General features: G+C 39.5%; 2 protein-coding genes across 3 annotated transcripts in view; both read right to left on the bottom strand.

Annotated features, from left to right (window-relative positions):
• SNX24 (sorting nexin 24) overlaps nt 1–15,395 on the bottom strand; it is a 95,265-nt gene extending 79,870 nt beyond the window's left edge. The window contains exon 1 of one of the 2 annotated variants that reach the window (XM_050913700.1): nt 15,336–15,395. In XM_050913700.1, coding sequence (XP_050769657.1) covers nt 15,336–15,395 — 60 coding nt within the window. Of the gene's footprint in view, nt 1–6,026; nt 6,067–15,335 lie in introns of those variants that run through there. The other variant, XM_050913701.1, reaches the window with a different exon arrangement.
• A 7,037-nt stretch (nt 15,396–22,432) lies between these two features.
• The window catches only part of SNX2 (sorting nexin 2), a 35,324-nt gene continuing 31,381 nt past the window's right edge, over nt 22,433–26,375 (bottom strand). The window contains exons 13-15 of the mRNA XM_050913699.1: nt 23,803–23,883; nt 23,625–23,696; nt 22,433–22,914 (exon numbers count right to left, since the gene is read on the bottom strand). Of these exons, the coding sequence (XP_050769656.1) occupies nt 22,864–22,914; nt 23,625–23,696; nt 23,803–23,883 (204 nt within the window). The 3' untranslated portion in view covers nt 22,433–22,863. The remainder of the gene's footprint in view (nt 22,915–23,624; nt 23,697–23,802; nt 23,884–26,375) is intronic.

Raw genomic sequence — 26,375 nt, 5'->3', positions numbered from 1 at the left:
GACGATTGCCGAATGTCAAGGGAAGCTCACAAAAAGAAACATGAGGAAGACTTTGCTGGGAGATGGCCAGCTGGGCTTCAGAATGTCCACACAATTTGCTTACATGGGTTTTCTGCATATTATCTCCCAGTACTGAAAGACCTCAGGTCTATTCTGGTTCTGTATTTCTGGGAGTTATCTGGCTCACTCTGCTGCCTCCAGGCAGGACCAACCATACTTCTTATTCTTGACAGAAACATCCAAGGCTCATACAGATGGAGTTTCCATATCCTGCTCCTGAAGGGTGCTCTGGTGCTGCAGTATCTTTGTTATTCAGCACCATTTCATAATTATTCTTTCTTACTTCTGGTGGATAGGACACAAAATTGCACAGCACAGGACCACAGCATCTTCAATCCACAGACTGACTGCCTCCTTCCTTTTTCAACAGCCTTTTATGTTACTGAGGATTTTTATGAAGTTCCTGCTCAGTGTTTTCTTTTTGATCTAAACAGCCCCTGGTGTATTTCATTCTTCACACTGATCAGAGATCCAGAAAGCAGTGTAACACGTCATATTTCCTCCTACACTGCCTTCTGTTTCCCATACACTCACGTCTCTTAGAATGCAGTAGCTAAAATTGGACATGGTACTCCATGCTTAGTATACACTTCTCATCATTGACCTCTTTTTTACATTCATCTTTCAAAACCCTAATATGCATTTGCCTTTTCTGCAACAGCACAGCATCAGTGACATGGCCATCTTGCAATGCATGATAAGCCCCAGATCCTTTCAGGAATATGTTACCTAATCTGTTGGATCTTACTCCCTGCTACTGATTATTTTTGATAAATACAGCACTTGGCACTAGTTCCTATTGAATTAGCACCCCATTTTCCTTTCTTAAGTAATCCTTCCAATTCACCGAAGTTATTTTTAATTCTACTCATGTTCTCCAGCATGTTCACAGTCACTTCCACCTTGGTGTTGATGGCAAACTTAAATAAGCACACTCTTATTCTATCATCCAGGTCATTAAAACATCAGCTTATATGGGACCTCAGACAGACCCCCTCTGCAATACAACCCAGTAAATCCTTCCATTGTTGACATATGCATGTGCTCCTGTGTACCTGCGCCCACATATGTACAAACACATGTGTGCGCATGCACGTCTATGTTCTGCCCCTATCTGAATATAAGGAGATTACACTGACCACAGTACTTTATTGGTTTTGATGTTTGCTTAGTGGCAACTGACTTAGATTGCCTTCAGTACAAACACAACTTGTGCTAACAGCATGCTCACCGGATTCAACTAACTTGTACTTTCCACAACCAACCACATTTTTTAACTAGGAAATAAGGCAGAGCTGTTTTACTGATGCCCAAATAACATACACATAAGCTAGCACATCACAAAAATCTACATGGTTTCAAGAAGTCATCCTACAAAAAACTCCACCAAGAAATAAAAGCAAAATATACTTTCAAAAGTTGATCCATGTCAAGCTTAAAAAGAAACTTTTGTTGCCATTGAAGGCTGAAAACAGGTATCATTTTCCTTCTTTCTTTTTATGTGCAATATTGAACAGTGAGTTCTGATCCTAACCCAGAATTTCTCTGAGGAACTGTATAACATAACAGTATTTTTCTGAATGTATTTAGAACAGAAAAGGAAAAAATGCAGGCTCATTTTAAAATTTTGCTTAGCTATGCAAAACTGGTAAGCAAATGTGGAAACTACAGTGGGAAAGAAAGTGGCAGACTTGCACAGACTTGCTAGCGGGGTTACACTGCTGTCAGAAATTCCCTAGGTAAAACTAAAAAGAAATAGTTTGCGCTCAAGCATTTTTATAAATGCCTCAGAGATACCATAAATATTAATAAGAACATATTTTAAAACAGTCTGTTAAATATTAAGGCATGTGCATGTATGCTATACTAACGTACAACAATTGAACAAAAATCTGCTCTTCCCACAGGATTCACTAAAATAGGGGTTTTTTTTGGCTCTCCAGAGAAATCCTTGTTAACCCAAACATGTTCAAAATAACAAGATTCAATGACCTGGCAGTTTTTAAGAACAGATTACTGACATGGTTTTGAATGTTTCTTAGATGAAATCACTAACATTATCACCTTCACATTAATCGATTGGTGTCAGCAGAATTCTGGAAAGCTATGCTGCAGGCCCCAACACCAAAGTAGTAATCAATTAAGGAAGTCAGCTGAAAAAAGATGATGCAAAGATCAGAGTTGTCAATGGCAAAATAATCTCATCTCAGTGGTGTCAAAGGAAGAGTAAAAAAAGGCCACATAGTTACTTCATAATGCAAGAAAACTATTCCAAACAAAGATTTAGTAATCCAATAATTGTGAAATAACTACAATTAATATCTATGAAGAAATTCTTCAGGAATCTATATTCTAGACCATATTAATGTGATTTTATACAAGATACTTTTCAGTATAAGTTGTACAAGCCTTTTTTTTTTTTAACAGTATTAAAGAACATGCTTGCTAAAAAATCCAGTGCTTTTATTTAGAGAGTACTAAAACTCCAAACAATTAATACAGAGTTAAACACCACAGAAAAAATATATACAGTTTAGTCCCTGGAATTAATTAACTTTTTTACACATCTTACACACCTTTCTTTTTGAATAGGGAGAAACAAAGCCACTGATTTTTGGGTATATGTTCCATCTGTAAACAACTCTTAAGCACAAATAACAGCTTAAGCAGCTTTGTTGAGCTGCTAGGTTCTCAAATCTGCTGAGTTAGCAAGTATGTCCACAGCAGGGTGTTGAGAAGGGGAGCGTTAAATACCACTCAAAATAGGGTTCTCATTTCTCCATACTCTTTGTTTGGCTATCACCATCATGAGGGCCTCTACCATGCCACATGCCATAGAAAGCTACCTGACACAATCTGTAGTGCATTCTTTACCTTCCACAAGCAAACCATCAGAATCTATTAAAATTACTTTACGCCGATAGCACTAGAGACATGACAAATCACAGGCCAAGAGTCAGATACCAAAGAATGTGTCTCAGGGCATTGGGGCCAGGCCCATTTGCAAGCAAATGATATTGTGTGAAGCTGGCATGCTCAGTGCATGACAAACTGATGCAATTTCAGTACTGTCGGAGGAGCTGGGTGAGATTTCTCTGATGCTAGCTACGGTTAGTGTACAGAATTGTGCAGAGTTCCCAGATTTGAATCACTTGGGGCCTGAGAGGGCTTCACTTGACAAGCCACAAATAATTACACTACACTCTTTCTATTGTACTCTATTATTTTGCCTCTTATCTCTAGGCTTTGAGCACTCATGAACAAGCAAGGTCGCTTCTATTTTGACCATGATGCAACAAAACATTGTTCTTTTGTGATATGATAAGTAAAACACAGCCCTGCAGACTAAACATTTTTATCAGGTCCATTTTCCACTTTTATAAGCAACAACAACTTTGGAAGCTTGTTAGAAGAGTAGAGGTTGGAAATAACCATGCAGGCAAGTTCATGAGCTTTTCACTTAGGAGCGTGATACGGCTATCTCGTTATTGTAAAAACTCATTTGAGAAATGGGGCATTAAGTTCTTAGCCCATAACAGATAACAGTTATATCTGTGGTTACTTTAAGCAGGTTTTTACTCCCTTTCAAATCAGCAATTTCTGACAATTTAGTTGGTGAGTAGCAAAAAATAATTTTGAATGTGCAGCATGTTGCCACTTCTTTCCCAGACACCAAACACACTTCAAAACTAAAAGTAACGGTGTTTACTGTATCAGTTCACAAAATGCATTATTTAAACACCTAGGCAGTTAGGAAAGTTTTGCGTTAGTGGTATTATCCTGGCCACTGAATTTAAAAAGAGTAATGACATTCATAACATTCACACTTTAAAAAAAGGCAAAAGAAAAAGCAGTGCCTTTCATGGTTTAAGGAACTAACTTGTAGTCATCTTTTCTTAGTCTACAGAACAATTTCTTCTTTCAGAAGAAACTCCCTTCTTTCTCCCACAGTCCAGGCAAAAATCAGGCTTTTAATTTAGAGTTCCATATTACAAGCCAGACAGTACCAGGTTTTTCTCAGCGTTAAAACTATGTTTAGAGGTTTTCCAAAGCTGCAATTAGATACAAACCATCTAGTAGTAAAGGAAAAATTAAAATATGAAGACTAAAGGCACGTAGAGAAAAAATTATTCTACCAAGTACCTTAAAACTGTTTCTGATTCCCATTAATGTATTCTCCTTATGTTTACTTTCCAGATAAATATATAGTAGCAAGAAGGCACCAAAAGGTAAAGAGAAAATGTTAAAGGATTTCTTAGCTGCAAGTGCTGAACTTAGAGTATATTCTCCTACTTTGTTTCTAATTCAGGCCAACATAAGGATTGCCTTATTTGAGAGGAGACAATTACCATCCTCAATAACACTCCGAACAAGTTCTTACCAAGTTGTTTTAAAACAACTATCTAAAAATACTCTTTCCTTCTTCCCAACTGGCACTAAGAATTTATGGCAAAACCTGGAAGTCTGACATCGTAACATTTCTGCCAAGGGAAGGTAAAACCGAAACTACCAAAGGAACATATTTTGATATAGAGGAGCAAGATGGAAAGGAAATTAAGAAAAAGCATACTCAGCCGCACTTCAGGATTTTCTTGAGCTTTGTAATCTCTGTGTCAAACAGGAATTTTTAAAACATGCAGAGGAAATAGTGCAAAGATTGTACTCCTACCAATCACACATCCACATCCACATTCTGGGTGCTCAGCAAAAGGAAAGGCCTCTGACATTTTCTACTCAATACCAAAAATAGATGTTTTCGGTATTTACTGACTTTCTACGCTCCCTCACTGCAATGTGAAAACAGAAGCTAGGTCTTTGGCTTTTAGAGAGAGAATGGATCTTTAATTAAAACCTAGCTTTTAAATGTTCTCTAACTTGCTTTTAAGAATGGAGCGTTTTGGAGTTTCATGTAGCTTATGTCACCATGGGACATAATTTTTCTTAGAATTTGGAAGAAATCAGAAAAGCAATGGGCTAATATATTTTCTGATTCTATAATGGCATAGCATTCAACTCCAAATTTGGTTTGCATTTTTTTCCCGAATATTCATTTCTTCACACCTTTCAAGCAAAGTAAATATTTTTATAACATTCCCTGACATTACTATAAATCTGTTAGTCCATTAATTTATGATTAAACTGAAGACACGTTCCTTACATTTCCACATCTCAAAAGAGCAAGAAAGTTAGATTGTAATTACCATCACAGCTTGACTGCAAGGAAGATGCATGACCAGGGAGTCCTATTCCTGGAAAGAGCTTGATTACTAAGTAAAGAGTATGGAAGGGAACCTATATGCAAAGAAACAGAGTCTTGTGCAAGACCAGAAGTAAAGGCAGTTAGCTGAAGTACATATGGTCACTTTTCATAAAAGCAGTTCATTGTAATCAATACAAACTTGCTGCTGAACAATTGATTGTTTCACCACATAATCAAGATTCTTTGTTTGTCCTTATGTAAAAGATGATAGGAAAGCTTTAGATTTCATTATTTTCCAATTTGGAGATACTGCAGCACATGAATACCTTCTGCCCTGGTATAAAGAGGGAATCTATTTTTAAAAAGTGAATCAATTACAGGAGAGACAAGGAATATAAAAAAATAATGAAGATGGGTAATTCTTATCTCACATTTTTCAAGGTAGACCAGTGGGAGAAAAGACTTTCACAGAAGTTTTATACCATTTTCACTATATTAAAGAATTAAGTAGTCAAACAATAATACCATTTTGGATAAACATGACTTTTCACAGCATCTCATCAGGCAAACAACTATTACCAAGCGTAGGCAACCCCTTTCAAGAGTGATTTTTGAAACTCTGTGTACCATGCACACAATTCAACAACTGTGACCTAGAGGCCCTGGTCTTAACTTGGACCCACAAACACTGTGACATACAAATAAATAATATACTAAATGGAAGATGCAGTGGAGGTTTGGCTGTCATTTCTTATAAATTACTTACTCTAGCTACACTGGTGACAGCTTCAACATCCAAAAGCATCTTCTCAGATTTCCTGTTTATACGTTTTCAGAACTGAAGGTTGTTTTGAACAGGAGGTGGAGCTCTCACTGCACCAGCAGAGGAGGAACGAGAGGAAACATATTTTGTTTAGAACCTGGAATGGAGATGGTGCTCCTTTCTTGTGGTATGCTCTTTCTGTCCCATCTTATTTCAATGCCTAAAAGTATCCAAGCATTACTGTTGTGCCCCAAATACTTTACTTAAAAAAAACCCCAATAACCACACAATGTTTATTCGTTTATGAAATGTTTATAACATGATATATAGGTTGAAATAACAATAATAATAATTAAAAAAAAGACTGTTCCCAGAAAGAAGGTATCCATGTTCTAGCTACAAGATCTTTATCATCAGGACATTTAAGAATAAATAGTTTGTTAACAGACTACATACACTTCTCCTTTCGTTTCCCATTAAAAATACAATGCCACTTTCAAAGGGAATGTCGACACTTCTGCTTTGTCATCAAAATCCCCTTGCAGAATGCTCTACAAAATGCTATTTTAGCCTTCTGCAAGCCACAGAAAGTTCAGGCTTATAGAAAACTGAAAACGAAAAGTTGATACAAGTCCTCATATAATTCTTGTAAATAGGAGAAATAATGGTTGCTTACGATAACAGTATTCAAAATGCAGTAGCTGGAAAGCCTCCGCTAGCACACTTCCATGGTGCATACCTAACGTCAGTACTTCCATTGTACCCGAATGCAGCACTGAAATTCTACCACCAAGTGCTCTGCCACGCAAGCCTGTCTTCTCTACGTTCTCCTCACTGCCAGGGTGCCAGGAAGACCTTTCTCCACCTTGGCAGAGCTGGGTTGAGACTGATTAAACTTCTTCCTCAGTGCCTATTGAGTAAGAAACACAATTAGGTCACTAAGTTGCAGTAAAAAGTCCCATTGAGTTCTTTCCTATTTCTTGTGAATTCAAAGATAATCATTACAAGAACCACTAAGATTTACATATATTCAGCCTCTATGCAAGCAATCCTTTAAATTCTTCCATATAAAAAAAATCATGAAGGAACTTAAAAAGAGAGACAGCTAAGGCCGAGAAGAATGCATTCATGTAAATTAGCAGCACAGACAACATTCTTCACAAAGACTGCAAAAACTAAAATCTAACTGGGTGGATATCTGGTGGTATTTTCCAATGGAAAATTTTGAATTGTAATGGTTTGAAGAATTGTCATTTAAAGTTTCCAGTTACTCTAAAAATAAATACCTGTTACTAAAAAGACAGCTTTCTAAAACTGCTCCTGCAATACTAACTTAATTAATTTAATAATCTAGTCACTGCTGTAGATGAAAAAGACATCTTCAGCTTCTTCAGGACTCACCAGTCACCTAACATAAAAATGGTATCATATACTGAAATTCCAAGATAACTTCATAACTGCCATGACAATCATGACTAATTATCAATTAAACCTGGAATGAAGTACATCAGGCATTAAAAAGTTCAAAGACCAATTAAAATGTGCGTTACAGTAATAAAAAAAAGGGAGAGATCTATTACATCTTCCCTCATGTTGCCTTTTAAAGCCTGGTGTGTTTTCACTCCTGGGAAGTAAAGAATGTACATATGCTTAACACCGTCTTTGTTGACAAGATTTTACAAGTATCATGATATGATGCTATATGGACAGAAAACACCAGCAGGAGCAGTTAAGCGTGAATCCTCTGATGAAATAATTCCATTGGTAGTGTTATATTATTAACAAATTTTTGCCACTACTACCTCTCAAAGATTCAATGGAATTCAAATATATCTTTATTGTGATGCATGTTTGAGTGCTCTGCTACCCCCTATCTTTCTGAAAATGTAACTTCCTCATCAAAACCGCAAATCAGTAGATCTTGGGAGAGAACTGGGTAATGGATGTTTTGCAGTTGTGGTTTACTGACAGAATGTGTCAACTTTTGGTCTTTCACATGGTAAATTGATACAGGCAATCATGCTGCTGCTTCTTTACCCTACTGCTGACGCCCCCTCAGGAATACAGCAGAAGTGATTTCTTGCTCAGAGAAATCTTACTTGGCCCTTTCCACTAGGATTTCATGACTGTGAATCAGGAGGGGCACTGAGCAATTGCACAACAATTAGAGATCACTGGAGCTATATGTCTCTGTCTAATCTCTCTACACTCGGAAGCAGATTAAACACACAAAAAAGTAAACAGCTTCAACTGATTGTTATGTATACATTCAGTCAGTTTTTCACTTTGGTTTTACCTTTTTCCAGTTTCTGCCTTAGCTGCCTTCATGTGCACTGCAAAATTCTCTGTGTCTTACTTTATAGTCTTCAAGTTCCCATTGCATACCAAGTGGTCAGTTTCATATCACTGACTTAAAAGTCTGTCAACAGGAAAACTGACTAGAGGAAAGAAATTTCATCATCACTGCTGACAAATGCACGTTAACAACAACAACAACAAAAAAGTATTTTCAATAAGAGCAGTCTTTGGCCTAAATTATCAGGTCTATTTCTTCCACAAATACATACTCCTTCATTGGAACTGAAAAAAACAATGGTCAAAATAGCATTTTTCTGACATTACAGAATCAGTGGCATCTGTCAAATTATCTTTACCCTCTTCATCTTCCCATGTAGGAGAGAAAAGTATCTGTACAGACCTACTCTGACTCCCTTGTGGAGTAACCAGGACATTTAAAAATTCTCGATGAAGACACTAAGACAATGAAAAAGTCTAATTGATCTAACAGATCCAGTATTTCTGTTCAACTTGCTTGAACTTGGAGTAACTGGTCTGTCACTGATTTCAATAGGACTTGTGACACAAGGTAACACGTGGTGAACTTGTACAAGCCAGACTGGTAAGCAAGAAGTCTTCAAACTGGCAGACTGCATACTCAAGGCACACAGAGCCTGTTCAGATTTTTTAAAACTACCAAGTTCACACAGTCCAGAGACTCAGTGAAAGGGTTAGAATAGTAATACTTCAAAGTGTTTTTACATAAACTCATTCACATAATTACTCCCCCCATGCTTTATAACTACAATATTTATACATATTCCCCCTTTATCTTTCACCTTTATCACTTGCTATTGTGGCTTACTTTTAGGCTTCATATGGAAGAACATCTAACAACTTCCCTTTTTGTCTCTATGCACATCTACTTTAAAAGTAAAGAATGTTAAACACAGAAGCTATACCAAACTAAGTCCTTGTAGTTTTATACTTCCATAAACAAGAGTATAGCCTAGTAACTAAACAGCTTCTTCTACGGAGGTAAAGTCTACAGACTTTCAAAAAATCCACAGTACATTAGGATCTTACATGTCATATCTTACTTCCACAACATTTGCAACTCCAGGAGCAAACTGAGGAGTAGTATTGGAAGTGTTAATTAAAAATGTAGTAAGCACATGTGTCAGTCAAGTATGCCCTCTGCTCTACAACACATTTAAATGTATGTCACCTTGACCTGCAATATACCACTGTAAAATTTTTTTGGTCAATATAAATCAAATGTACACTAATTTATTCAGTAAGTTTCCTAGCATCTGAATCAACATTAGAAATCTAACTAGTATTTATTATTCTGTTATTGACAAAGAGAGCATATTTAAAGGATAACAAGAACACATGGGTGTCATTTCGAAGTTGAATTGTTCCCTAGGGACATCCTTAGTAAGCATCTACATTTAAAGGTCATTCACTGCCAAATTATGAACAACTGTTGCATTTATTAGCACAGGCTCAATAGTTTGGAAGCTAGTATCATCAATTTAAAACGACAATGAAATCTAATTGGCCACAAGGAAAACAGACATTTTCCTTATTCTGCATTTCATCATTTTATGTATATCCCAAACAGAACTGGAACAGTGCAAGTTTACTCTGTATTTTTTTGGGGCGTGGGGTGGGGGTGGAAAAAAGGCTTTCAAGGTTTTATATCAAAGGAAGAGTGCTTTAGTAAAGCTGAGCTCCTGAAACAAAGACTGAAAAGAGCATGTTTCCCATTTGCTTTGTTGACAGAGCCCTATCTCAAGTGTTGCATTATAGACTTTTCCCTCATTTTCCTTTCTAATCTTTTCTTTCCTTAAACCAATCTTCCACTGGTAAGACCCCACCCTTTCTATTTCTTAATTTCTCTGTAGTTTTCCCTTCGAAGCTAGCGAGAAGTTTCCAATTTCTGTGGCAAGTCACTTCCACCCTCTCCCCAGAACTGCACTCTGCTTCTACAGCTAGCTGGTAGCTGATAGGTCTCTGCGCATTCCACTTTCCCAGTGCTGCCTAGCTGTACAAGGAGAAGAAGAAAATCATCTGAAACAACAAGTTTCAGGGAAACCAAGTTGAAAACAAACCACTAAGTGGGTAATGAGCTTCCTCAAAGAAAAGGACACTTTTTTTGTGTCTTTCCTTTCCAGGCAGTGAGAATACACAGTCGCAGGCTAAATCCAGGAGGAACTGGATTCTGTTCTGCTAAAGATAAGGAACCAGAAACTGGAGATGTCAGGAAGGTGTGTTTTGGTAGCCATGTAGAGCCACTGCAGAGAGGAAGGAGTCTCCTTCCGGTCTCTCTTTTCATGCAGGAGGTCACCACCATCACTTGTTTCTAGCAAAGAAACTAGGACAACCATCACCACACTTCTCAAAAAGCCGTTCTTCAGCCCTGTTTCTCCGCAATGGCCCCTGACAGTCACAGTGCAAAAGACACCCTCTGTAACCCTCTGGTACGTTACTGGGCTGGGGCGGGGGGAGCCAGCATGTAAGCAATCTTCTATATGCCCAAAGCTCCATCATCCTTTTCTGCTATTAATCACATAATCTCTGATAGTTCCTTGTTTCAGCTCCTCCAAGAAAACATTTTGATTCTGAGCAAATTAGCACTTGTGGGAAAGACAATAGTAAAAGATCAACCATGTAAAATAGTACTCCTGTAATCACAGGATCATAGAATAGTTTGGGTTGGAAGGGACCTTTAAAGGTCATCTAGTCCAACCCCCCCTGCAATGAGCAGGCACATCTTCAACTAGATCAGGTTGCTCAAAGCCCCATCCAACCTGACCTTGAATGTTACCAGGGATGGGGCATCTACCACCCCTCTGGGCAACCTGTTCCAGTGTCTCACCACCCTCATCATAAAAAAAAAATCTTCCTTATGTCCAATCTAAACCTCCTCTCTTTCAGTTTAAAACTGTTGCCCCTTGTCCTGTCACTACAGACCTTGGTAAAAAGTCTCTCTCCATCTTTCTTTTAGGCTCCCTTTAAGTATTGAAAGGCTGCAATAAGGTCTCCCCGGAGCCTTCTCTTCTCCAGGCTGAACAACCCCAACTCTCTGAGCCTTTCTTCATAGCAGAGGTGTTCCAGCCTCTGCTGGATCGTTTTTGTGGCCCTCCTCTGGACCTGCTCCAACAGGTCCGTGTCTTTCCTGTACCGAGGACCCCAGAGCTGGATGCAGTAGTCCAGGTGGAGTCTCGCGAGAGTGGAGCAGAGGGGGAGAATTACCTCCCTCACCCTGCTGGCCACCCTTCTTTTGATGCAGCCCAGGATACACTTGGCTTTCTGGGCTGTGAGCACACATTGCCGGCTCACGTCCAGCTTTTCAACCACCGGTATCCCCAAGTCCTTCTCGGCAGGGCTGCTCTCAATCCCTTCATCCCCCAGCTTGTACTGATACTGGGGATTGCCCTGACCCAGGTGCACGACCTTGCACTGGGGCCTTGTTGAACCTCATGAGGTTCACAAGCGCCCACTCCTCAAGCCTGTCAAGGTCCCTCTGGATGGCATCCCTTCCCTCAAGTGAATCAACTGCACCACTCAGCTTGGTGTCATCTGCAAACTTGCTGAGGGTGCACTCGATCCCACTGTCTGTCACTGATGAAGATATTAAACAGTACTGGTCCCAGTACAGACCCCTCAGGGACACCACTCGTCACTGATCTCCACCTGGACATTGAGCCATTGACCACTACCCTCTGGATGTGACCATCCAGCCAATTCCTCATCCACTGAACAGTTCATCCATCAAATCGATATCTCTCCAATTTAGAGAAAAGGATGTTGTGGGGGACCATGTCAAAGGCCTTACAGAATTCCAGATAGATGACATCCGTAGCTTTTCTCTTGACCACTGATGTAGTCACTCCATCACAGAAGGCCACTAGGCTGGTGAGGCAAGACTTGCCCTTGGTGAAGCCATGCTGGCTGTCTCAAATCACCTCCCTGTCCTCTACATGCCTTAATATAGCTTCTAGGAAGATCTGTTCCATGATCTTTCCAAGCACAGAGGTGAGGCTGACAGTTCAGTAGTTCCCAGGGTCCTCCTTTCTACCCTTTTTAAAAATGGGTGCAACGTTCCCCTTTTTCCAGTCACTGGGGACTTCACCTGACTGCCATGACTTTTCAAATATCTTGGAGAATGGCTTGGCAAATACATCATCCAATTCCTTCTGGGATGCATCTCATCAGATCCCATAGACTTATGTATGTTCAGGTTCCTCAGGTGGTCACAAATCTGATCATCTCTTACAGTGGGAGGGACTTTGCTCCCCCAGTCCCTGCCTTGCAGTCCATCCACTCAAGAGGTGTGGGAAGAGAGATTGCCAGTGAAGACTCAGGCAAAAAAGTTGTTGAGTACCTCAGCCTTCTCCTTGTCCGTTGTTACCAGTTTGCCAGTCGTGTTCATCGGGAGGGGTACATTTTCTCTGACCTTTATCACCATACGGTTTTAAATGTTAATATTATACATAAGCCTGATGATGCAAAATAACGGAAATTGAATTACCTATATAATTTCATAGAAAAAACATACTTCACTCACATACACTGCACTAGTCCAGGATTGCACCCATCCCCTTTAATTTGAAGGTTACATTTCAAAGAGATTCAATACTTCACAGTGTCACTTCCTCCGCTTATCTCAACTTTTCTAATTCATCAGATTCAGGTAGCACAGAACTGGTGAAGCATCTACTTAATCACAAAGACTTCAACACCCTGCAACCCCCATATTTTATAGCGGTATCTACCAAACCCACATCTTCTGACTGTTAACCCTCACGTAATGAGGTCCAAAAGAATGAGAGCTGTGTGGTCTGGACACAGAAACATTCACAAGCTCCAACCGTCCAAGTGAAATCACCTTTTTGCTCAATGCAAAATAATTCCTACGTTACTGTTTTTTCTTAGGTAAATATCTCTGCCTACACAGTATCTTCCTAACTAGGACAGAGCAATGGTAAGCTCTCATTAACCTCAGTTTTGCTGGAGGGAGGGCTTATAGTGTACTCATTTGCATCAACCATTAATTTCTATGCTTGGAACAATACTTATGCAAATTATTTAGCAATGTAACAAATTGACAATTACATTAGAATAAGCCTTGCTCATGCATAGTCCATAAGCTCTTTAAAACATAAAGGAAATACACCATGTTATTGGTGTATATGGAACAGCTTTCCATATCCTCTCCCACAAGCATGCCTCACCCAGAGGAACTTTAGCTATGACTTCTAGTACCGTTTCATGGTCAGGGAAATCCTTGAACTGATGCATCTGGTAGCGTAAAGCAGGATAATTTTTGTATGGGATGTGGTACAGAACCCCCCTTATCTGACTGAAGAGGCAAATTAATCACACAGGAACAACTACCAAACTCCATTGAGCTAGAGAGGAACAGAGCTGTAATAATCAAACATTTTCACTTTCAAGATAATTTTCTTGAAAGACTTCCAGAAAGATACAGTTTCATTTCTGATTTCTTTGAAGCGTACACAGCTTAACATTTATAAAATTTAAAAAACCAAATCCTCTAGATAGCAGGATTCACTGACAGAATTACTATTAAAGAAATAAAAAACACACTAAAAACAAACACTAAAAATACATATTGCTATGAAAAATCCTATCTGTGTGATATGCACATCTTAGAAATCACTCTGTCACTTCAACTAACCTGCCCAACTGGGACATGCTGGGATCAGTCTGTGCAACCACACTCAATCAGAATGCTTTAAAGCCAGTTTCATTCTCCAAAATCACGCAGACACGTTGTAGGGAACCACTTACATTTAAGTTCAACTAAGAGGCAGAAATATTAATGCAGTTAGACTCCCACATTAACGCATCTAAAGTGGTTTACAAGACTTGTCAATACGTGCCAGTACCAAGGACCAAAGAATACACAGCATTAGGATCAGGCAGATGCACTTGCTTCATGCAACTATGCCTACATGGGTGAATCTTCTGGGAATTGTACAGGATTAGGTTTTTTCCCTGGTATTTTTTAACAGCTCAGAACTACTGAATGAATAGATTTAATAAAATAAGCTAGCTTTGAATATCCACCTTCAGTCAAACACCTTGGGCTTTGGTCCAGAGCATCCCCCGTCTCCACCCAGCAAACATCTGGAAAAGTGTTACAGCCCAACAGCTCCATGGGATGAGAAAACCACTGAGGTCGAAAAGGACCTCTGAAAATTGTTTAGACTAACTCCTCTGCTCAAGCAGGGTCAGCTAGAGCAGGCTGCCCATGACCATGTCCAGTCAGGTTTTGAGAACCTCCAAGGATGGAGACTTCACAGTCCTCTGGGCAACCTGTGCCAGTGCTCGACCACCCTGACGGTAACAAAAAGGTTTTATGTTTAAATGGTATTCTCTGTATTTTGATGTGTGCCCATTGCCACTTGTCCTGTCACTGGGCACCAACGAGAAGAGTCTAGCTCCCTCTTCCTCATTCCCTCCATTTAGATTTATACACAGTGATGAGATCCTCCTGAGCTTTCTCTTCTCCAGGCTGAACAGTCTCAGCTCTCTCAGCCTTTCCTCATGCAAGAGATGCTCCAGTCCCTTCATCATGTTTGGCCCTGCGCTGGACTCGCTCCAACCTCTGCGCTGTGGAGCCCAGACCTAGACCCAGCGCCCAGATGTGCCTCTCTTAGCAGGGCCGAGCAGCAAGGAAGCACTACCTGTCCCCACCCGCTGGCCACGCTGCATTAGCCGCTGTCGCTATCACCACCGCTCCACAGCGCGAAGCTCGCGTGGGGCAGGAGATGCCCGACGGGCCGAGGCCACCCCTCCTGCGCCGAGGGGGTCGGGTCGGGTCGGGTCGGGGCAGGGCAGGGCAAGGCAGAGTAGAACAGGGCAGGGCGGCCCCGGCCCGCCCCGCGGGCCCCTCAGGCCGGCACCTGCATGGCTGCTTGGCCCCCGGCGCGGCCCCCACTCGCCGCCGCCACATCGCCCCCGCGAGGCGCGGGGGTCTCCCGCCCCGCCGCCCCTCACCGTGTAGCCCCGCTCCAGCTCGCTCTCCTCGTAGCGGAAGGAGGGGATGTACACCTCCATGCCGGGCCGGCCCGGGGACGCCGGCTCCCCTCAGGGCCGCGGACTCCCGACGAGCTGCGGCGCCGCCGCAGCCATCTGCACGCAGCACGTGACGCCGCGCACGTGACGCCGGGCGGGGCGGGGCGGGGCGGGGCGGGGCGGGGCGCGCGGCCCGGCCGTTGGGCTTCGGCAGCTGCGGGCCCTCCCCTCGCCCCAGTTCGGCCGAGGGCGGGGGCTGAGCTCCCACACGGCCGCAGGCGACCAGGAACGGGCAGGGAGAGGCGGGCAGGGCGTACTCGCCGGGGAAGACCCGCTGTGAAGGTGTGCGAGGAAATGGTGCCGGCGGGGCGAAGGGACGAGGCGGCCGCCACCCCTCCCGGCCCCGCCGCCTTTCCCCGGGGTGGGTACGGGGCTGCCCGCCGGCCAGCAGAGCTGCTGTGCCACCGCCACGGAAACTCTGGTGGGTGGGGTGTGGGGTAAGAAGAGCGCGGGTTCCCCTGAAAACACCGTGTTTTTAAAAACAAAGTTTGGCTTTCATATGCCAGGGCAGCAGTGTTGCTTTGGAGCACAGAAAAATGGGGAGGAAAAAAACTAACTTCGAAAGGGATGAATTTATCCAGTCCTAAGTTCACACCACACCTCAAACCACTTCCTGTGCGTGCTTGGTCAACAAAATCCCGACAGCTGTACAAATATAGTACCTTTCATAATGCCTGTTGCGAACTGATACGTGAAATTAAGGGAAAAAAAAAGTTCAGTGCTGAGGAAAGTTGGCCATATTGTGGCTATTCCTGGGAAGCTGCCTCTTACTTCGTTATTTTGCAGAGCAAACTAAACCACTTCAGAGAAGTGGAGATGATTTCTAGTCATTGGGGAAATTAAATAAAACTTCTTACTCCCCAAAATAAGCAGCTGTGTTGATGACTTAAAAACTAACGGAGGCAGAAACAGAAGGTGGAATACTAGATGCATTTAGTAGGCAATGCTGTTGCACAGGGTAACACTCCCACCTCACACAAATTTGCTAACCCCGCGCTTCAAACCATTTGGAAGCACTGCAAAATGACAACAAACCGCAGCTGTATTAGATGGCAGTACCTTAAAACTCACCTTGTAAGGTTTTATGAATGCTGGAGAGTTGCAGAGGCTAAATGGTTAAGATGTGCAACTTCACCATCTCTCACTGATCTTTTAAAGAGTAGCTACCATTATAAATTCATGTGTACGCAGGGTTTGATTTTGCATAAGCAGAGTCAAGTATAAAAACATAACTCAAAAATAGAGAGAAAACAAACGATTCCTTTTATCTGACCTCTGTGGTTATGCTATCTTAGTGCTTCTAAGGTTACCTTTTGAAACGCCTTCTGAAAACTAATCTGCTTCCTTCTAGACCAGTAACACCAGGGGAAAAAACATTACAAGCTCTTTTTCCCTCCATTTCTCTCTGTTTTCCTGCCAGCTAAATTTAATTATATTTTGCTCTAAGCAAAGACCTGTGACCTGAAGAATTCGATACAAAATGGAAGGCTTTTGACTAAAACCAAGAGGACTAAAGCAAACTAACACCAGTTCACTTTGCTAAACTAAAGCAAAGTAACAACCATACATAATAAAAAATGACCTGAAATCAAAGCAAGATAGTCTTCAGGCATTCATTTCTGCACAATGCTGCTCCTGTGCCAGTGTCCTCAACTGGTGATGACCAGCAGGACAGTCCCCGTACTGCTCTGTGGTAGTGGTGACAAGAGCGAACAGGTTTCCAGACCCCGTGTGCTCTTGCTGTAGGGACCATGTCCTTGGAACACAGGGATGACCGAAGGGAGTGAATAAGGAATCCCTTTTTCCCCTGAAGCATGCTCTGATAAATACATTATAATCATCCCAAGGAAAGACAGGCCATATAATAATAGTCTAATCAGTCTGGTAAATGTGGGCATTCTAGAGAATAATTATTGTGCTATCATTATTGTTAGCTTCTGGTTAAGACGCCAGTCTCTAAGCTTAGTTTCTGTTCTTCCCCTAATACAAAATGGATGGACAATTCTAATGACACCATTTATGCCGTAATGCATTTATGCTGGTGAGAAGCCAGTAGAAGAATTTCATAGAGGCACTATTTGTGGTTGTTTGCAATTTCATAACCAAGTATTTAAAAAAGCTACTTTTCTCCCTGATATCATGTAACTTATTAACAAAGAAAAGTTTGAGACATTAATCTGGTTTCAAATTCAATAGTACATAATGGAACTTTTGACTGTGCATCAGCCAAGAGGAACAAGGAAGATTACATGGTGAGCTGAATTCAAATACGTCAATATGTTTTGGAATGTTAAATACTTAATTTGCACAATATATCATCATTAGTTGGCTAATCTTTAAAGTTACATCTAAAGAAAAAATAGGATTTCTCCACATGGCTGACTGGCCAAGGACTGCCTTTCTGCCTCATACTTTGAGGAGCAAAAATTTAAGAAACATTAATTCATGAAATGCTATCAATGTGCATTGGAAACCATCCAGGATTCTTGTTTTTGAAAGCTAATTGCACAAATGATACAATGATTCCCACAAACAACAAAGCAAGGAGAATATATTTTAAATGTAGCTTGATTTCAACCAGTGTAACACGTATTAAAATCACATTAGTAATCTTAAAAGCAAAGTGTAAAAGGGTTAAGCTCTACTGGTAACAATTACATAGGCTGCCTTCAAATTAATCTATTGAGCAGACCCCAAAAGGTCCTCTAGGAACTGTAGGTGTTGGTCTTCAATGCTGGTTTTTGTTACATGTATCAGTATCTTGGGTTATATTCTTAAGTGAACTTGATCCAGAACGTAAAATAATGAATATACTCCAGTTTTAACTGTTACCTGTCATTAGACGCCAGCTTAACCTTCCATGATTACAGAAACTATGAATCATCACTGTTTAGAATGAGGTCCAATCAGTGAAGTATGCCACACTTAACTGAATAAGAACGTGGCATTTTCACAATCAAACTTTCAGACTATCTAAAAATGAAATATATTTTTGAAAACAACCCCCCCCCCCCCCCCCCCCCCCCCCCCCCCCCCCCCCCCCCCCCCCCCCCGTTGGCCACTTCCGTTTTCCTTTTTTTCCAAAGTTGGCACTGTGCAATTCCTCCTATAGGGGGAGAATTCAGCATTCATCATGCTGGAATGATTCATGGGAGAGAAAAAGGAATGAACATAGGCAACTCTGAAAGATCAGTTTCCACTAATCCTCATGATTCAAGGACCTTCTGAATGGCTAGTTTCCAGAATAGAAGTAGGGAAAGAAATGCATATAAGAATTCTAATCAAAGTGATAAGTAAAGTACACATCAAAACGACAGTCCAGATTAAAAAAAAAAAAAGAGTCCTTAATAAGATCACAACCTCAGTTTGCTGATTTTTCAGTTGCTACCAGAAAGATTCATTTTAAGTAAACTTGCACCTCACTGTACTCCTACAGATACTGGTCTCCTAACTAAACAGTAGCAAAATTCAACATACTTGATAAAACTTTGAGTAAAACAGCATTTGATTTTTAAGGGGTTCACATCTTCCTCACTCCTCTAAAGATCTAGCTGCATTTTTTTTGAAGTGGTGTAGTTGTTTCTGAACCATCACAAAGCACTTTCATCATCCAGTGAGTACAAACAAGACCACTTGGAAAGACGACAGGCAGAACTGTAACTCTAGAAAGGTCAGTCAGTTTTCTGCATGAGTTCACAGAATCAAATAAAAACCTCAGTACTTCTAACACAGTATTTGGAGATGGTAAGTAGGTAGTTTTCTGAACAGCTCAAGTGTGCGTGCACATGGGTGGGTAGGGCAAGGGGGGGAAATAAATGTATTAGTACGACGTAAGATAACTGCAGGTTTTCATATGGTGCAGTGCTCCTCTACCCTGCCTAGACCTCCCCTGGAAGTTCCATATCAGCTGTGAGGCTAAGATAAAGCATTTCCTTTCTGATGATTTGTGCTATCTTCCTTCCTTGTGCTCTTTATCATCTTGATCTCTCTAAGCCACTGATACATGGTTTATCTCAAGTCTTTTCTTGCCCTTCCATTTTCATTGCATATTTCTTTTACTTTAGTTTTCATACAAATAACCTGCTAGAAGGATTCTGCCTAAGCTGCCTTGCATATTCTTCTGAGTCCCTCTTTCTTAATGACAGATTTTCTTAATGACAGAAAACAGATTTGGATTATTTTACCTCCCTTCCTTATGTTAGTCACTTCCTCACTGATCTTGAAGTAGTGTTTTAGCAGTGAAGTCAGAAGTTATTTTACTTACTAGTAAGCTCACCCCCCATTCAACTATGGAAGACAAGAATTTTAAAAAAAGGAAGAATCCCTTTAGCAGATAACAAGTAACATTTTGAACAACCTGAAACTTCAGCTCCTTACATGTTTTAATATTGAACTTTTTTTTCTCACATGGTCGTAATGGACTCGTATTTTGCCAGATTCAAATTATTACACAGCTTGTTCTACTCTGAAGTGGAAGGACAGAAAAAAAGTAAGTTTTTTTTTTCTTTTTATTTTTCTTTAAGACAATCATTTCACTCTACACATAATTTTAGTGAATGTTGGCTGTTCACTTAAATGCACAAGATGTACTAGCCAGCAGCTCATCTCCACCAGGATTTGAAAGAAACTGACATATCTGGGGCATGAACTCCAGAGATGCTGAAACACAAACTCCCATATGAGGCCTTCAGAGGGAAATAACTTAGGAGAGGTAAAAGAAGGAATAACTGATAGGGAATCAGAATATTCCATTTTAAAAGGGACAGTGACTAAAGAATCAGAGACTTATTGTAGACTGAACGTCAGTTTAAGAAAGAGGTAACAATGTTTTCAATTTGAGCCACATCACATCACATACTTGTAATTCAAAAAGCACCATGGACATGATGGATACAAGAATGGGGATGATTTAAAATTGTTGTAAACATCTACAGAGTTTATTTTAACCTAAAAAGTCAACTAGACTTCAGTAGCACCTTGTCTTTTGTACAGTATTCCAAATGTAGTTCACCATTTTGCAAACATTCATTTTGTGCATGCTGCTGCTTCTTCAGTGGTACACTGGCTTGGAGCTTCAGGGAAACAACACTTAAATTTAGTACACAATCCTGTAGTGAGCTCCGCAGAGAAAATAGCTCAGCAACACCTCCATTCACTTGATTGGTTTGAGCAACATCTGCTAATATGGCTGTTAATTGTACTAGGAAAGATGATAAGCAAACCTTCAATCTTCATAATGTAGGGGAATATATGCAAAATAAATTAACAGATTCTTGAAACGAGTTTTATGCTAGTCTACGTGACAGCTGATCTGGGTCTTCTGTTCAAATTAACCTTGTGATGCAAAACAAACCTACAAATTTTTTTTATTAGCAACCATCTGTGACACTGAACTCCAGAAATGCTATTATCCTTTTGTTCTCCAACAGGTTTCCAGTTTTAGGGAAAAAAGAAAAAAAAAAAATCTACACAACTTATTCTCATTTTCAGTTGTCTAGTAGACAAAGAAAGTCACACTAATCCCTGCGAGGAGACTAGTGTGAAAGCTATTTCTCATTCTCTCATCACAGAGAGAAGAAATTTGATCCATACTTCAAATGAATTCTAATCCTGATAGAAGCAAAAAAAAACGATCAAGAGCTAAGAAAGCTGGATAAAACACTTCAGGAAAAAAGATCATGAAAGTATATGTTTACTCATTTTGAGCTCTGCATGTCCAAACTGAGTTTTTAATTCTGGAAGTACCCACTTTCACTGGAACAAATTTGAAGTTTAACGTTGAGCTGTTGGTCAATTTTCATTAGCACTGAGCAAGCCAAAGTCAAGTATATCATAAGACTTAGTAGAGTGTTATGCCTAGATCAATTTCTTCATCATAAAGCTATTGCATACTTGAGCTTTTCAAAAAGCAGTTACAAGCTAAATGACTTAACAAACACTGATGCACAAGGTATTACAAACTTAAGGTTTTAGCATTTCACCATTTAAAAAGATGCTTGATAAAGGCTTGATAAATGTTTTTTCAAAATAACAGTTTCTGTACTAGTTTCCCTGAAAATTCCTGGAAATACTGACTCAACAGAACTCTGTACAGAAAAAATAGGAGACACTAATCTGGAAAGTTTACACTAATTTTGTTGCATAAATTAGAGTGTATGATCTTCCAGCTGAATTTAGGTTTCCATTCTGTTCATAAATAGTATTGGATGTTTCTTTATGCTTGACCACAAACAATACAAATTCATGGGCTTACCCTGCTGTCTTACAATTAGCTGAAAGCACCAGCTTCTCTTGTATTTTATATGATTAACATTTGTCTAAAATTTGTAAATATTAATACCTTCCATTAATGTATTAATGGCATGTATTAACATGCCATTGACAAGCTCAGTATGTCATTAAAATGACAGGGCAGCATGTCCTATGTTACTATTGTGTATTTCAGAAAAATGTTTAGCTGCTCTGATTTCTTATAGAAGATATAACCAGTCCCTGCAAATGTATTTTCTACTCAAGAAAATCCCTTATAACTAGCTTGCACTCAGCTGAATTACCTGCTTTTCTTCCTCCTCGATTACCAGAATTATTGCAAGATTTTTTTCTTTGTGTATCCTTAGACCACTGAATTCAATTGATGAAATGTATCAGTCCAGAAGGACATCAGTATTTGACCATGCAGGTGATCTTAACCCTTCAGAAGCTTTGTAAAACCCTTGGAAGAGATTTCGGTTTATGCCTGTCTGTTGCCCAAGCATCAGTCTTTTGACTCTGAATATTAACACATTACAGTTTACCAAGGCAGTGATAACTTCAGGTGAAAAGAATACCTGTAATGAAGAGATTCAGAATTAAAAACCAGAATAGTTTACCACAAATACTTGTTTGTGGATCTTTAATACCATCTCCAGCATTCTTTACTAAATGTTTTTTCTGCCTTTGATATAATCTCAATTTGTTCTAAATGCTACTTCTAAGAACACCAGTAAATACCTACAAACACAAAACCAGAGTGTTTAATGTTTCACAAGGTACATCCCTTTATTATTGTAATCACAAAAACATGATTTTGTACAGGAATGTTTGAGTGAACATTAATCGATGCAATTAAATTTGTTTCATAAAGATCAGGTAAACGTACTACAGAACATTGTATTGTAAAGGACAAAAATATCAGCTTTCTGGCCTTGCAGTGCACATTTTAGTGCAAGTATTAAGACACAATAGTGTTCAATTCAGCAATGTATTGCAGAACATCATGCCACAGTCCACTTCAAAGGGGGTCAGGACATGCAGCTTGTTAATAAAATGCTGTAGTATATAAAAAAAGCCACATGTTAATTCATAAAATATATAGTGGTTTATTTAGATGATTTAAAGTGATTTCACTGTGGAATTTAGTTTTATCCAGGACAAACATCCAGAGTGTCTTGTCATTTGGAATATTCTTCTTTTAGGCGATGGCTTTGGCTTCAGGTAGGAATGCCTCCCAGTATTTTATTAGCTTGAAGAGAAAGGAAAACCACTCATTATTAAGTACTAAATGTTGGAAAAGAAAATACATGTACCTTCCTCATCTTGTGGTAAACTTGTCTCCACCGGACAAAGTAAGAACATAGGTACTTCATATTACCCATTCACAATATTACATAATGCAAGAAAAAATACAAGTAATAAATACACAAATCTGCTGATAGCAACAGTGTTGTTACCACACATTGAACACAATGCTATAGAATACAGTTATACAGAATTTGTTTGCAAGCTCAGTTTGCTACTCTTACCTCTAAGGGTACCTTTTTTTTTTTTTTAGTTAAACAAAGCTGGAGGGTTATATTCCCAGAATGAACAAAAAAATGACTCCAGACAATCTTTTGGGAACAAGGTCTACTCCGGAGTCACTGGAAACTGTTTTACTGCTTTACATTATTCAGTAATATTTTATACGTTTTAAAAAGAGCAATAAACATTTAAGTATTCAAGTCTCTTCAGTAAGTCTAAGTAAATATCTTCCTTCTCTGAATTAGAGCTGTGCAAAGGAGCATAACAATAGCTGCAAAACTGCAATCACTATGTTATTCTCCAATACAGTACAGACTAGAAGTAGTTCTTCACGTTTTAGAAACCGCTATACTTAAAGCTTGTCTTTTTTTAACTAACCTAATATGGAACGTATTAAGTATTAACTTGTATAAAACTTAAAATTTATCTTACCTGCTGTTGTGTTTGCACTAACGACTCTAAGTACTCGATAATAACAGTTTTAAAGTCTTTCACTCGTTCCTTCTGTTAATAAATAAATTATGGCATATTAACCTCTTAACCAATTTTACTTGGAATGTCAATATTATCTAAAGTAAAACTGTCATTTACTTGGAAAAATTATACGTGCCTCAAATCTTCCCACTTCCTTGCGAATGGTTTTGGAGATCTGTTCAAAATCTTTTTCCCCTTGCTGAACTTTTGTCTCCCACTGGCAAAGGAAAGACATGCAGAGGTAAGACTTTGTGTTGTCCATTCAGTCTATCAGTATCTGAAATTTTTTTAGTATATTAGTGATAGTCACTCAAGAGCTGAAAAGGACCTATTTGGTTTCTTGGTATGCTTAAGGGAAAGTCTTACGGTAACAATTTCAATGTAACAATTTGTATAATAGGATGTCATCAGACCAGTTAAAACAATGGTATCTCTAAGGTAATGCTATCTGTAGATGAAATGTAAAAGTATCTTAGTATTGCTATTAAGGAACACTTAATAACATTTTTTAAAGATTCTTTAGAAAAGAAAAAGGATCTCTAAAGCTTTACCTGCTATTCCATTTACAAACACTGCTATAAAAGGAATCTAAACCTGTAAGCTTTCTGTGACTACCTGTCCAATCAAGTGTGGAAGAGTCTCAAAAGTTAGTTCCCTGTACTTTCCTAATCCCAGAAGAGGTGATTACATCTTCATCTCTGCCTATGGTCAAGTATATGATTATGTCTATCATACTTCTGTTGCAGATGACAAGCTACTGAGGATGTGTTGATTGGCTTTCCAGTCAGAACGCATGTTGCTTAAGCAAGCCAAAGCACATGCTTTCTTGTTCAGTGGGAACTGTTTTCATAGAAAGCAGGAGTAGAAAAGTTATTGCAGGTAAGAAGAGCACAAAAGGAAAATTCAGAGGAAGTGATGTTGCTTGTGGTGTTTTGCCATATTGGGAGTGTGGCCTTCAGGTAACAATACATGACACTCGGTTATGTTTCTCCTCAGTTTATGGGAAAAGACATCCAACTACACAGTAACAGATCATCATCCTCTACATTACCTTATAACTGCTTTTATACACCTATTATATTGTTAAATTTAAGCTAGCTGTGTAGACGTACTGTGAAAAAAGCTATCAGCCTCACACTTCAGACACATGCAGGCTAACATTTAAAATGCAACTGTATCCGTTCATCTCAAGATATTAACTGAGTCATGGGAGCCAATATATCCAGTAACACTTAACTTTGTCAAAGGCAGCAGGGAAGCAACATACTTCAATATAGCATATTCCTGTTAGCAATCCAGTGCTGCTATTTATTCACAAAAGCATTTTGTGGTGCAGTGTCAAGTTACTATTGTGATACGAGATGAACTTCATCTATGTTCCAATAAATATCTATGTATTTAAATTTTTAGTTTATATTTATTCAGACTCCCCTTACTGCCTTTTCAGATATACATTATGAAGCTATGCAGTAAGTCATAACAGGATGTCCTTCACAGAACAGCCTGAAGAGTTATCTATTAACTGAAACAATACAAAACTCAGCCAATTAAAAGGTAGATTAAGACTGCCTGTGCCTTCCTACCACTGCAACTAGAGGTGCCTGAGACTTCAGTGAAAGCCTTTACAGGCCTAATGGATGCAACATCCCAGTTTCATCATGCCTAAATGCCAGGTCCTATATGAATTATCACTGGATAATAGCCTGCCATCTTATAGTTTCTGACAAGGAGAAATTTCTCCTTATTCAGTAAGGTATTTCTAGGATTGTTCTTAGGCCTTTTATCTGCAAAAAGCAACTGAGACATGGATGAAGCTCAAGCTGTGTAGGCTTCCACTTTGCAATTTCTCTGCCAGAAGGACTACTACTACAGAATTCAGCAACTCTGAACATATTCCAATGGCAGCAATAACTTTCGATCAGCACATTCAAATTGTGGGTTTACTGACAACCTTCTCTAATCATCCAATAAAGTAGAAAAAATAAATCCTTCAGGAACAACATAATTAATTATTTTAATATTGGGACTGCGAAAGGATCACTGAGTATTTCCTACTACTTCCAATACTCAGGAAGTATTTTTGACAAGAAGTTCCAGCTCACTTGTATTGTGGATGGATGGGTGACATCAAGAGAGGCAACCAGCAAGAATGTGGTCACACAAGAGTGACACTAAGTTTTCCCAGTAAACAACGGCCTTTTTTAAGAAAAAGAAAGCGAATTGAATGAGTGACTTTAACACCATATGCAAAATATACTGAAGGGCAGAAAGAACAAAGCAGCATGTGGTTAGTGACCAATGAGGAAGCCAAACAAAGTAACTGTGTACGAGAGCTTGAAATCTGCAATGATTTTCTCCCATTATTTAATGGGAGAATACTGGTGCGTAATTAGAATGCATTAATGTTAAATAATTAAGTTGTCCTACCTCTTCAATTTCCTTAGTGAAGCATGATAGAAAAAGTGTATAAATTATGACACTTCAACATGTTAGATTTATTTTTACTGAAATTACACCATATATACATACATATATATATGGGTAGATACGCTGCATAATTAAGCAAAACATGGGAACAGTTCTCCATTAGTCGTCTTAGCTGGATTTTAGCTTTAGAAGCCAAGAGATGCTCCTCTGCCTACCCAAGCAATCTGTTAACAGTTAAAAGGATTATTTAACTCGTCCATGTTCCCCTCCTCCCATCTCCCA

This window comes from Gymnogyps californianus, chromosome Z (genome assembly GCF_018139145.2).
Source record: "Gymnogyps californianus isolate 813 chromosome Z, ASM1813914v2, whole genome shotgun sequence".
Classification (NCBI taxonomy): Eukaryota; Metazoa; Chordata; class Aves; order Accipitriformes; family Cathartidae; genus Gymnogyps; species Gymnogyps californianus.
The sequence above is the reverse complement of the archived record's forward strand: the minus strand, read 5'-3'. Positions and strand labels throughout refer to the sequence as shown.